The 14618-nt window shown below is 38.0% G+C and overlaps 1 protein-coding gene across 1 annotated transcript; it reads left to right on the top strand.

Annotated features, from left to right (window-relative positions):
• Window positions 1-235: 235 nt before the first annotated feature.
• Window positions 236-11879, top strand: adad1 (adenosine deaminase domain containing 1 (testis-specific)). Its single transcript, XM_023272599.2, has 13 exons — window positions 236-630; window positions 1693-1884; window positions 2104-2244; window positions 2612-2782; window positions 3481-3552; window positions 4784-4909; window positions 6805-6928; window positions 8259-8429; window positions 8600-8675; window positions 8820-8976; window positions 10133-10367; window positions 10849-10981; window positions 11138-11879. The coding sequence occupies exons 2-13, from the start codon at window positions 1713-1715 to the stop codon at window positions 11249-11251; spliced, it is 1692 nt and encodes a 563-aa protein (XP_023128367.2). The 5' UTR covers window positions 236-630; window positions 1693-1712; the 3' UTR covers window positions 11252-11879.
• Window positions 11880-14618: the final 2739 nt, after the last annotated feature.

The following is a 14618-nucleotide window of genomic DNA, read 5'->3' as shown; positions in this document are numbered from 1 at the left end:
TAAGTGAGCATTTGAGAATCTTTGAGAATATTTTGATAATAATAATAATAATAATAATAATAATAATAATAATAATAATAATAATAATAATAATAATAATAATAATAATAATTTATTATTATTATTAATAATAATAATAATAATAATAATAATAATAATGATAATAATAATAATAATAATAATAATAATAATAATAATAATAATAATAATAATAATAATAATAATTTGAGAATAATTCAACTCAAAATGGGATTCAAATTTTGTGCATGATAACTGATGTCATTATCTGGATTCCTGCTGCTACTGCATTCCAAAGAAGTCTCATTAGCTTGTGCAAATGTAGCAGTAAGCATTGTTTTGCTGCAACAGGGGGAACATGACTTTCTTCTGTTTCCGTTTGCATCGATATAGCAGTCTGACCGGGAGTTTAAAATGGCTAAAGATATCAAACAAACAAGGCTTTAAAAAAAAAAAAAAAGCAGAAGGAGTTGTAATTTTGTCACTTCACTAAAATTAATTTTCCGGACAGAGTGATATATCCTGTTACACAAAAGATCTCTGCACGACGTCAATCAAACCACGACGATCAACGCACCTGCGCGTTCACGATCCTGGACGGTAACGCGAACGGTAGGTCCGTTAAATAAAAAAGAAAAGAAAATCACGGTTAAAACGTAAGTTTCAGTGCTTGCAGTTGAATTAAGGTTCAGTACTTAACTTACACCGTGAATTCGGTCGGTAAATGTGGCGTAAGGATTAATAATGACGAGTTTTGTCTTTACCCAGGCGTGTAACGTTAGCTTTCTGCTACCAAGCTAGCTGTACGTTACAGTTTAAATAATAATCTACATGACAAGTTCAAGCCAAAGGTATAGAGTTAAGTTAAAGCCAGGTGTTGCATTCTTATACAGTTTTGGTTGGCTACATTGGTAGAAAGTTCGATATTATCGAGACTTAATCGGCAAATCCCACTTTAGCTAACAATAATTACCAGTAGTATTTAGCAATGTTGGCTAGCCAGCTTTCGCTTGTAGATGGCAAGGGAAAACATCATTACGGTAAATGGGAAGGATTTGCAGTGTTACACCAACTCTTACATGCCAATAAATATTTAGTCCCATTGTGGTTATGTCAGAGGAATTTACTGAAAGACACACAGTCACCGAAGTCAAAACAGAGTTTCTTAAATTAAGTAAAATTTGTCACCAGTGCTCTTGATTCCTGCTCAGCACGTGTTGACCTCATGACTGCGTGATATCAGGCAGCCTGTCTCAGCAGTTTTTTTTTTTTTGAGTAACTTCAGAATTTTATCAGTATAACAAACCACATTTTACTAACAAGTTATAACATAACTGCACCACTAGGTACGTTTTAGCAGCTAAAACATTCGCTGGCTGTGCAACTGTGACCATAGCTATCCTTTCGAAGGAAGGCTATGGTCGAAATAATTCTTAGTCTACAACTTAAAAAAAATCAGCTAAGGTAAACCTGGACTAGGACTCAGGAAGCATTTAGACTACCTTTTTAGGTCCCTGAAACCAGGGATACTAAACTTTCTTTGCCTACGGGCCAGGTGCCACTTAGTAAACTAACATTTGTCAGATAAAATTATTTACCAAACAAAATTCCTAACAACGCAACCCAACACTCACCCATGGGCTGCAAATGTCTTGTTTGTCCTCTTCTTCCCAGAAATCATCAAAGCTTGCAGTATGTTTCCGACTGGTAGATCATTTCGAGGTTCCAGAGGAGCCTGTTTTGCAATGGTTATGAAGAACTTGCCTGTGGAATCAGGACTGATGCAGTCATACGAGCCACCATCTACCTTGAATAGTCCTGGAAAATATGCGTTTGACCAACAAGTGGACAGCACGTTCAGATCTGGTTAGTTTGGGAATTTTATTTGCTTGAATTGCACGATTTAAATAAATGGCATCTATCACAACTGATAATCCATTATATTTTTCAGCCAGATGATGAGTTCAGGCTGCATTCATCTGTTTTTTTTTTTTTTTTTTGTGCAACAGCCAGAGAGACTGATCTGTGTGAGTGTAAAATCTTTAACCTGCTCTTTCTTTGCTTGTCCTTATTTCACGAACAAAGATCCCGCTTTCAAGCCAAAAGTCCCACCTAAAACCCTGATTGCTAAATACAGAAATGGTGAGACAAATGCTGTGGCTCTGCTCCATCAGCTTGCACACGTTTTGCAATTCCAGATGGAATTAAAGGAGACTGTAACCACAGGTAAAGCTCCCCAGCATGCTGAGGCAATAAATTTTCTTAACTGGTCTGCACAATCCTGCCATTTTAGTCCGATTAACAGTAGATGTTAATTTTATCCAAAATATTTATATATACTGTATGAAAATAATTTTTAGTAATTCAGACTTGTGCATTTGAGGACTTCTGCAGTTATTTTCATTATCAGTTAACCCCTTGATGCGCAACATGGGTCAAAAGTGACCCACATTCAATGGAAAATGGGTATCTCTTGACCCATGTTGTGCATCAAAGGGTTAATGAAGTTACTTTTCTTGATTAATCATGTTTTTTGTAAAATGTCGTAAAATAGCCAAAACCTCAATCGAATTCTTAACCGCTATTTTCTTAGGCAGTGTACCAGGCTTTTATTTTGCCTTCTGTGTGGTGATCGACGGGGTCAAGTACAAGACTGGCATGGGAATACGCAAGAAGGAGGCTCGGCTCAGAGCAGCAGAGCTTGCTCTGACGGAGCTGCTGCCCACCTTGGAAAACCTGAAGTCTGCCATCCCTGAAGCATCAGGTTAGGTCTGATCAAAGTTTGAAAAAAAAAAAAAAAAAGTCTCCACATGTGACAAAATAAGTCTGTGTAGGGGGTAGCTGAGCTGCTGTGTTTCCGGCGGTAGAGCAGGTTGTTGACTACTCGCAAGATTTGTAGTTCAATCCTTGGCCCCCGTGCATGTGGTTGTGTTCTTTGGCAAGGCACTGAAGCCAAAGTCGCTCACGATGGCAGGCTCTGTTGCCTTTGCTGAGTAAGTGTGTCTGTTATTTGGTGAATGGGAAGCATTGTAAAGCCCTTTGAGTACCTGTAAGGTAGAAAAATGCTATTTAAGTGCAGACCACTTGCCATTTACTATTTCAGTGAAGATACGGTTAGGCATTACTGCAGTTACATCACTCGTCTCTTGCCCCCTGCATTATTGATTAGCATATTTTTGAATTAATCAGCCTATTAATGAGAATGAATTGATTATATAATTGTCATCCTAATAGACACTAGTTTTTGAAACTTTGGACCATTTGACTGAGCATAAAAGCTCCGGTACAGGACCACCAGATGTAATAAATAATACTTAACAGGGAAAATATTTTAGGAGACAAGTGTTGATTATTGTCAGCAATGGCAGTTCAACTTAGTTTAGAGACTATTACAGTACAGCTTTGTATCTTACAGGGTGCCACTTACTGCCGTTTGTCTCCATGCCTCTTCTTTTTCCGTAGCTCTCCCTCCACCCCTGCCAGTAAAAGACAAGCCTTCCATCTCTGACGTTCGTCCTTGTAGAGCCATTCACGGTAACTCTGAGTTTTTGTATTATTCTGAGGTGGTAGTAGAAGTATTGGTATCAGAAATATATAGGCATTTTGTATTTGGCTTGATAGTTTACGCTGAGACAAGAGTATATACACTGCGTACAGAATTATTTGGTAAATTTTATTCCTCAGGGTTAATTTTATTGTCGCAAAATACAGAGTAAAGGAGCATTGTCCGTAAATCTCATGGCCTTCTTAAAACTGACAGTTGGCTCAGCAGTTGATTTTCAGCCCATCTTCTGCCCAAAAAGGTCCAACTAGTTCATTCTATTACAGGACCCTTTCTCCACCTGACACAAAGTGCCATGTCCAGTGATGATCCAACTGTGTCCATCCATCTGCTCCATCAAGTGTCACTCTCATTTTATCTGTTCATACGCTTCACACATTTATATTACCATACAAATTTAAACAGGATTGAAGCTATAAGGTTTAGAGTTGGAAAAGATGCATAGACATATCAAAGTCAGACTCCTCAACTGCCTCATAATTGTGGCCACATTTTAGAGTTCAAACATTGCAACCATAAATTTCACTGTTCAATGCAGGGCTCCACACAAAAATTTCACAATGGTAGCTCAGGTGCAATTGAGTCTCTCAGATGATGGCATCGGTGTCATATTTGGTGGCACCACTTCTATATCCACTGCCTTCTCTGCATCATCTTGTGGGTAGTCAGCTGTTGGCACATTGCTTTTAGTTGTGCCAACAGCTGAGGTAATGTGTTTCATCTCTGCCCATAATATCAAGTGTTGCCAGTGGCCTTCAAATACTAGCAGGTGCAAATAAATAACCCGTTAAAGCGTTGCTAGGGCAGCATGACTGATAGTTTTCACAGATTTCAAGTCAAATCAAATCACTTTTATTGTCATTGTACATTGTACAATGAAATTCAGTTTGATGCTCACATAAAAACAGCTAAAAACTTAAAAACAAAGAAACCACAAAACCAACAAATATAAAACATGTAGTTTTTTTATATTGCCTGCTTGCCTGTGGCTTCATCTGTCTTTAAAAATGACCACAGCCATTTAAAAAAAAAAAAAGAAAAAAGAAACCGTCTCTTTATGTTTTCATGATTCCACAATAAATAATGTATAGTTATAGGAGTCACTGGTGTATGTAAAGTTTTGTTCATAACTGTAAGTATCGTACTTTGTTTTTTGTCAAACTGACTGCAGTTAAAATATCTTTTTCTTTCTCATTTTTTCAGAAAGGAAGAGTTCTGCAAACCTCCAGATTCCACGTGCTGTCAGGGATCAGCTCACTAAACTGATGAACAGCCACCCGGAATTCTCCGACTGTGCAGGCACCACTGTAGCTTTCATTGTTCAGACTTGTAAGTGAGTTCCCACAAGGAAAAAAAAGCTGGATGAAATGATTCACTCACCAATCATGCTTTCATCTACAGAGCCCAAACACAGTAGGAAGTCCTCAGTTATCCACAAGTCCTATGCTATGTTCATATGCCATGCCCGGCACACCCTAGGAATAATCACTGATATAGTGCGTGTTCAGTATGAGGGAAAATGCAACTGACTGCATAACAGACTGGTGCCGCTGTATTGAAATATAAACAGAGCTGCGTCCACAGTCTGGCTATTGGCCGCGGAAACCGTGAATTGGCCTTCAGGCATAAATATTGCTAGATCTTGACCAAATCATCTGTGCCTGAGTTACAAATTCCAATGATTTCAGGCTATAGTTCATAGGCTTATTTTGGTTGGCCTCATATCAGTCTTGTTTATGCTCACATTTTAAGTTGTTTCATTTAATCAGAAATAAACACTTGTGTTTCCAATAGGCTCATATTAGATTGTTGGCATGTGAATGACGAAAACAGCTACTGAAATTAAGACTGAAACTAAAATCGATACCTTTTGACATTGTCCCCAGAGTAAATGGACGTTGAACATTTTCAAAAGTAGTAGTTATTACTTAGTTCATTTTCCTTTATTCCTTGGCAGATAACAGATGGTGTAATATTTAATATACAATTGTATGCCAAAATTTGTGCACCCTTATGCAAAAACACATTTTTTGGGAAATAAGTCCTGCAGCGACACATAATTAAAATGTAATAAAAATTAAAAAATAATTGTGGTATGTGGCAAACTGCTGGTACCTATATATGTGCCCAACACCAGAACTTATTTAACTTGCTAAATAGAAATTTACTGCTTTGGACTGTGGGTCATTAAAAATTGTGAGCTGCTGACTGTTCCTGACTGATAAATTTTATCCTGAAACTAAGTGACCGCTGTAAGCAGAGAAACTTATCAGATCACTCCTGAAATGCCATTAAAAATGTAAAACCTCAACATCAAGCTAAATATCTGCTAGGCAGAAAGGCAAAGAAAAGTTTTCACTGTGAATTAATGCTGCAAGGTTTAGCTGACATAGAAGTGGTAACCCAGATGAGGGAGTCATCAGAAGGAAACCTGCAACATCAATGCAAAAGTCCAGGTGTGAAGTTTGCAAAGCAGCATCTGGATAGGCCAGAATCACAATTACCAAATGCATGTTTGGAGAAAAACAGGATTTGTTTAGTATTGCTGCTCCTTTTTTTCCCTCCACACAATACTTTACAACTGATAGGGATGGGTGTGGAAAAAATGTGCTTTGAGGTTATGTGGCAGCCAGAGGTACAGGAAGTCATTTGAAAAAGTGAAAATGAAAGAAAGCAGGTTAAAAAAACAAAAACCTGCTTCAAAATTCTGAAATGCAAGCTCAAACTTGGGAAACGGAGCTGACTGTCCCCCCAACTTAAACATTGCTGCCAATCTGTGGGAAGATCTTAAATGTGTTCAAGTGCTTGAAAGGGTGGGTGACATTCCTAAATCAAAAAGAGAATGAATCTTTGTTGACTACTAAAATCTTTGTGAAAGCTATGATATTTACCAGAGGAAAAAGAATAGTGCATTAATATTTGAGTAAAGGCATTTTTTTTTTGTTTTTTACCGAAAGAGTTGTATTTACTACTTCACACTTACAAAAAAAACCAAAATCTGTAATTTACACAGGAGAGGAGAATATTTGCGTACAACTGTTGAACTCTATGCTGTTTTAAGGTTGTTCAGTACACTCAGAAAAGAAATGCCATGCTTGATCGTACGGTTCAAACAGAAAGGTAAACATATACACCTCAGCTGTTAAAGTCGGTTCTCAGGTTCAGTGGCCAGTAGATAAGTATGCTGTATTTACGTCTATACACACTCGCTTTTCTCCCTCCAGCCAGCGGATATGAGGTAGTTGCTCTCGGCACTGGGAACTTCAACACCAAAGAGAGTGTGTCGTCAAATGGACGGATTGTGCACGATTCACATGCAGTTGTCACCGCAAGGAGATCTCTAATGAGGTTAGTTGCAAACATTCCTTTGCATACAGAATGCATTTTTTGTGTCATGCTGCAAATTACTTTCTCTTCGTTTATGTGAGATGCAAACAAATACACTGAGCGATGAAAGCAGAATTTTGTGTGGATAGTACTTTATTATTAGCTGAATAAAAAAGTTTCAAATAAAGATCACCAGTAAAATCTGCTGGAATTGGGTTTGACGACATCGCCTAAAATCAATCTCAAATTGGATATTTTACATCACTGACAATTGAGTGATCAACTTGTACACTAAATTTGTGAAAATGTATATGTCTGAGAGTAACATTTTTATGTCATGTTCTCTTGTTCAGGATAATGTTAAGTATTTGTGAGATTGTTTGGTAGTGGTGGTAGATGGTTACTTGTTGACTGAGCTGTGTAGTGCGAGGAGAGAAGATGCAGGTTCTGATCATGAAAGAAAATCACCTTAGTGTGGTGGGTGTTAACTCATTGTACGTCTTTAATAAGTTGGCCCAGTGCCTTTAAAGCCCACAGGACTAACTGCTGCACTGCAAAAAAGTGCTTGGTAGAACTTGCACTCCAAAGTTTTGTTTGAGGAGTACGAGTATGAAGAGATAAATAGACTTGAAATAATTGTTTGGATGAGAGATCATACAGAAGTGACGACCAATTTTCATGTCAAACAGATATTTGAATTTGAAATAGTCTAAACCTAAGTAAACACTTGCATAATGGTCAGAACTGATCATAATTTAACTGATATGTTTTTTTTTGCAAATATATGGTGTATTCAAGAAACATTTTGAACCTTCTTTAAGAAGCCAAATCATGTTATATATGTTGCTAAAATGTGTGGCGCTTCTCAGTGGGCATGTATATGTTTTACGTTATCTGGTAAACTACAACAACACAAAATAAAGGTTGATTTCCCAGGCTCATGATGGTAAGTTATTGACATCCTAACTAAATTGTGAGTAAAAGAAAGTACTAGGGATAATTCTAATAACTAATTTCACTGTCCCAATAATTTATGGGACAGCTGTATGTAAACCATTGTAGCCTACAAATGCGTATGATGTTTAAGCAGTCCATCAATGCTCAAAGATCTCATCAATATTACGATGTACCTGTGGCTTTTTAGGGAAAGTTATAGTTGTCATTTTGACTGTTTTTTTATTGCAGAAATTTGGGTAGTACAGTAGCTTTAAGTTCAAGATGAACTAATATTATAGAAACATTTCAGTCAAGATTTTACTGGATTATTCATAAGAGAAGGCATGATGACCTTTGTTCTTCCAGTAGTGCTGACTACACATGTCATACTACACACGTTCTTCTGTGTTACCAGGTTTCTGTACCGGCACCTGCTGATGTTTTTCAGCAAAAATGCCAGTATGACAGAAAAGTCGATCTTCCAGCAGAACAGCAGCAGCAGCCTCCTCAGCCTGAAGAGTGACATCACCCTTCATCTTTATGTGAACCAACTGCCAAAGGGTGCTGCTCAGATCCCTTCCCAGCTGTGAGTGTGTGTCAACTTTATACATTGGAAATTGTTCACTGATGTTCTATCGACTGGAGATATAAAAAAAGATCATGACAACCAAATATTGGAAAAATAAATTCACCCGTAAAGTAGCCTGAACAATTTTTCCAATGAGATTTCTCATCAGCTCTGTGCATAATTGTCAGGCGCCTGAACCCGCTCTCCATTTCGGCATGGCAAGTCAACAATGAGATCAGTCTGCACCTTTCAGTGGAGGGCAAGGTGTGTACTGTCGCATTCTCTCATCTGTGGGATTCTTAATTTTGCCTTTTTTGCAACGCATCATAATGTGAAAATATAACATGCACTGCAGCTGTTACCTCCACTACTGATGCATAACTACATATCGATCTGTTTCTTTTAAAGGTGTTCTCTGTTTTCTCATCAGCCCTTGATCACTGTGGCTCCAAAGTGGTCAGCATGTCCACCACTGATAAGATCACTCAGTGGCAGGTGCTGGGATACCAGGGAGCCTTGCTCAGCCACTTTATTGAGCCTGTCTACGTCCAAAGCATTCTCATAGGCAAGTCAGCAAAACAAATAGTGGTCCTTAGACTAGCAGGCAGCCTCCCTTTTCGACTTATGTGAATTTATGTCCTACCTTTTTCATAACCTTTGCTTGCAAAAATACAATTTTTTCTACAAGAATTGCATTAAGTGACAAATATCAATACAACAGCAGAAAGACTTCATGGTGGTGTAACCTGATTTCCAGCAACAGTTGAAATTCATATGTTTATTCCAGTTCACTGAAGGAATTTACGGTATAAGTAAGTGGTCAACCAACCTGCAGCAACTATTATTTTTTTTCACCTCAAAATATAATGCGTTCCACCTGCAAAACAAATTGCAGCCCCCTCTGGCTTAAGAGATAAATGGGCACCTGTTTGACATGGTCCCAGTAAAATTTCATAGAATGCTTTTCATAAAGGCAACATTATTTCAGGAATAGGGGAAGTCTATCAGAGGTGTATTTTACTTGATAAGAAAAATGATTAATGAATTATGTTGTACTGCGCTTACTTTGGGCAAAGTAGGGACCTCAGTAGGTAATGTAGTCGTGAGACAGTGGGAAAAAGTATTTTTTGTACTACTTGTTGGATTTGCCTTTTCAGTCGTGTTTAAGCCATAGTCGGTGCTTGGTATCGGTAAAAACAAGCTTAATGCCACTGTTTTCATACAAGCATACCGAGTTTTCTGACACAGACAGTACTACATTTTCTCAAAAACAACAGAAAACAATCACTCTAAAAATAGCGTCTTATGTATCACTGCAGGAGATGGCCAACTTTGATTAATTACAATGGCCCAGCTATGCAACAAATTTCCCCAAAATAAGTTTTTCACAACACATCAAAATGATATCCTACTCAAGTTTCCAAGTTGGGTTTTATGACGGACAGTATTATCTGTGACTTTCCATGTGACAATGCTCTCCTCTTTTTACAATCATAATGACTATAAAACCCATATTTGGGAGGGAAACTCCAAAATTAGTTGAACTGGGTATGTTTGAAAACATTACAAAGAAGAACACATTCATGAAAACATTTCAAAATAAGATCACAATAAAAAAGACACCAGTTACAGGGTTAACTGGTGTCTTTTTTTACATGATGTACATGATTTTCCAAATGTAGTTGTTAGTAAATACTGACTATTTGCCTTTAATCTTACAGGTGACTCTGACTGCAGGGAAATCCGTGGTATGGAGATTTCTGTGAGCCAGCGTGTGGAAGGGATCACCTCTCAGCTGCCTATGTTCTACTGCATGATGAGGCCTCACATCAGCCTGGTACCTTCCGTGGCCACTAACAGCCCAGGCAGTAGCCAGTTGACCTACGGTATCAACTGGAGTGAAGGAGACGGCTCACTGGAGGTTGTGGATGGTCTGGAGGGCAAGACCATAGATGAGTAAGGACGCCTGTATTGGAAACTGGCAGCAGGGTGACAGTCACATTTGTTGGCAAATAGCTTATGGTAGATGACAGTTTCCTCTTTTGAGATTTCTGCAGTAACAATGCGTTAACATTTATTGAAATATCAATCTTTCTTATTTAAGAGGCTTCTTCAGGTCTATCTGACTGATGGGGAGTTGCAGACACCTCCCCATCAGTCAGTTTAAAGTCAAGAAGCCATTTGGGTGAGATGTCTTCAGGAACCAGAAAGGGAAATCCAGTTGCTTTTTTACTGAAACCTCTACGACTACCATCACCTGGATGACCTACAATCCTGACAGACGTACTGCAGATGTCACTGATGCCTCTTACCTTGACGTATCTGTGCAGTCAGTTCTCAGGGATTTCAGTCAGGGATTTATCGTTTTCTGCTGTCCTCCTGGATTTGTCTGTGATTACATCATAGGTAAAGTGCTACACCGGTCATTTTGTTATAGGTCCCCCTTTAAGAGCGGCACTGCTCTGGCCAGCCGTCTGTGCAAAGCAGCGATGCTGCACCGCTTCAAGTTGGTGGCCAAAGAGGCTCAACGGCAGGACCTGTTGGCCACAAGCTCCTACAGAGAAGCCAAGGTAACCTCAGTTCCTCCTCCTTTGTAACCCATACAGTAAAGTAACACTGGCATCATAAAATTAGAGTAGGCTGCATATATAGCATTTACTATAGAAAAATACTTTGTAAGGATTGTCTCTATTTATACTATTTCTATTGTGATTTTGTCACTGAAGAGGATGGCAAAGCCGTACCAGGAGGCCAAGAACGTGCTGCGGGCATACTTGTTGCAGCAGGGCTTTGGTTCCTGGCTGGACAAGGTTTGGGTTAGTGATAACTTCAGCATGTGAATAAAACCTCATAACTGAGAAAAAAACTAGAGTTAACAGGAAATTTTGTTTACAATTTAAAACCACCATTATATATACTGGAAGCACTTACTGCTATGGGACTTGACAGTGCCGGTAATAAGTCTATTTTGTTAGTTCTAAAGGGATTAAAATCAATCCCTGCTAAGAGTAGTTTTGTGTCAAGATTCCATTTTCAAAAGAGGAATAAATATTAAATAACTATATAAATTATAGTTAAAGCTCACAACTGCTTTCTTCAGTCAATATGTTCATGTGGATACACTGCATGGTGATTAGAACATGCTTCATTTACGTTGTTCTGCAGTTCTAAATAGTATTGTACGCAATTTGTGTGATTGAAATGACTTTTCAGAGTTCATAGTCATAACTTTTGTATTTCTACTTTTGAACAACCCTTAATGGTCCTGAAGGTTCTAGATGGTTTAAATCTAGGTGAGTTCTTTTCTATTTTTTATGACATAGATCTGTTTGTGAGATCAAGTTACTGTGTTTTCACTTCTTTGGACGAATGTCAGTTTGGTTCATATTCAGCAGTTTATCAACAGACACTGTACAGTGCAAAATTTAAACCTTTCCACAAGGATAGAACAATAATAAAAACAAACAAAAAAATAAATCCAAGCTCAAAAAGCGTGTTTTTTATTTTATTTATTTTTTATTTTTGCCAATATACCGGAATTACCAAAAAACACGATAAAAGTGAAAGCTGTCTACATGTGTTTTTAAAACCTGCACCACCAACAACAACAAAAAGTTACATTTTTACAAAACTGTAATAACAAAGCCAAGTTTTATGATGAGGGAAAGAGTAAAGAGCACTTTCTTTTAATGATATAAAAACACAATAACATTTCGCCTGTAGCCCAGTGTATGTTGAGTCTGGCAGGTGATCTTTTATCACAATAAAACATGTTACATATTTTTAGATATTGCACTTGTATTACTATTCAAACTGAAAACAATACAGATTGAGAACAGCACTGCTGTGCACATAACTGTATATAAATTAACACCAATGGACCAGACAGCATCCGCATTGCTGCTATGTTAGCAATTAGTGATAAATACCTGTGTGGGAAGACAGTAAATTTAAACCTCCATGTATATGCAACTTTGTATTGTAATTAACCTCTATGGTGGAAGTCATTTTTACAGTTGAAGCTAACATGTGGCTGGTGCAATGGACTGCACCCTCGTCATAAATAGCAAAATGATTAATAAATAATTTTGGATTACACTTTTTAACAGCTTGACCCCCCCCCCTCCCATGTTGATGAAGACTGTTGATTTGCCTTTCTATAAAATTGCTTGTACACATACAGGAAATGCTTTGGTTTCCTGTGTATGCGATGCAGCAGATCATTTACTCTTAAGTTTTGTGCAGCTTTGTGAATGGAGTGGCGTGTTCACTTACTACTGATTTGGCCAACAGAAGGAATCACCATTGCATGCAGGGAATTTCTGTCCAAGGATCACGCCTTGCAGTTGTATGTATAGCACCAGGTTTCATACTTGCTTGTCTCCTTTAATATGCTGTTGCTTTGACATATGCAGTGCAGGCTGTAATGCAGTGCACCAAATGCTGGCAGCACCTTACAGGGTTTGTAATTATACGTCAGTTTGACAGTGTGTTAAAATTGTTAAATGAAGTTGATTTTTATGTTGACATTGATCATTTTGACTGGTTAGGATTTACCTCACGTTGATTAGAATCTTATTGTTCTTGATTCTGCTGTCGAGGCAGTCATGCTCATCCCCCAACTTGCTTTAAAATATGATGCAGAGGGGAAACTCTTATGACAGCTCGTGGGCAAAGGAATGTTTGCTTGATACCCTTTATATTTAAAGGGCACGTCGTGTAAGGCACTGCATGTAAACTGCCCCTTTTGCTGCTCCAGCCAGTGCATTTTGTTATCATGCCTATAGAAGCAAAACAAGTCCTTAGCACCTCCTCTGTAGTTCACAAGAAGGAAAACTCCCAAACCTAAAGAAATCCTCCATTCTAATCCTCCATTCTTGAGTCTTCATCAATGCTCTGCTGTGTGTGTCTCTGACGTCAGGCAACCAAGTCAACGTTGGCATTTATGTAAAAATGAATTAAAGGATATGTGGATTCAGTACACTGTATTCTTTTGGTAGACTGGAATCTGGTTTAATAATATTAGCATTATTCATTTCATTCATTTATTATGTGGTTTCTATGTAGTGGGTTTTACATTGGGAATCAGCACCTTATGTAATGTCATCAGGCTTTATAGAATATGCCTGAAAGAAATTTAAGTTGCTGTTCTCCTAAACAAAAGTAGATTCACACTATACGCTTTATGAGCCTAACAATTTTTTTGTCATTGCTCAGTCACTGAGGTGATACTAGTAGGTTTAGAGATAAACAGGATATGCAACTCTCTTGATGTGGTTACACAGTGAAAGCATTTGAGACCTGAGCTCTTAGAAGCTGTAGCACCTATGTTGAGGTGCTGTGCGCAAGAGTGTGTAATATGTTCTGCGTTCTTGTATATAGCAGCTGGATAAAAAACTACAAGGGCACCAAGGAGGCTTTTCACATCTTCAATTTTCACCTTGAAATCTGCAGTTTTTGAAATATCAGCAGTAGTAAATTACATCGTAGTACTCATAGTTATGAGAAGATGACGTAGCAGTGCAAGAAATAGGTGCTTTCATGAATAGATTCTATTTGAAAGAAAACAAAAAGAGCTTTTCCCTAACACTTCTCATGATCTTTGAGTTTTACCTCTTTTCTATTTCCTGTATCCACACTATGTCTGTGCTGTCCCGTGCGAAAGGAAGGATTTTGGATAACTGTTGGTATTGGCAACATGCAAGAATGTCACTTTTGGATTGAACTTCAAATTTTATTATTTGAAGCCCATGTCACAAAGTATTGCCACAGTTTTTCACATACTAGTGTGATCCATCAATTAATGCTAATATTGTTTTATGTGCGGAGGTTATAAGATAGTGTCAGTGTGAAATTTCTGCTTCACCACCAGTAGAATGGAGGATAATACAGTTTTTTTCATAGAGACTACAGTTGAGCTGTGGATCATCCTACATAATCTTAGACTAGTCTTTGTTGTCTGAACATTTTCTGACAAATGTGTATAATATCCTGAAACCGTGGGTAGAAAATACGTGTTTCTTTGTCAACGGAACAGCATTATATACATGTGTAGAAGGAAAAGTTGGCTATGATTTTCTGAGATGCCTTGCTGGTCACATGGTTGTTTCGGCTCTTAATTTCGTAGTGCCATGTTTGTTCCAAGAATTAGTTTTTTTCAACGCATGTAAAATAGACTGAGACGATAATCACTGAATTTGACATTTG

Source organism: Amphiprion ocellaris, chromosome 13 (assembly GCF_022539595.1).
Source record: "Amphiprion ocellaris isolate individual 3 ecotype Okinawa chromosome 13, ASM2253959v1, whole genome shotgun sequence".
Taxonomy (NCBI): Eukaryota; Metazoa; Chordata; class Actinopteri; family Pomacentridae; genus Amphiprion; species Amphiprion ocellaris.
This window is presented reverse-complemented; position numbering and strand designations above follow the sequence as displayed.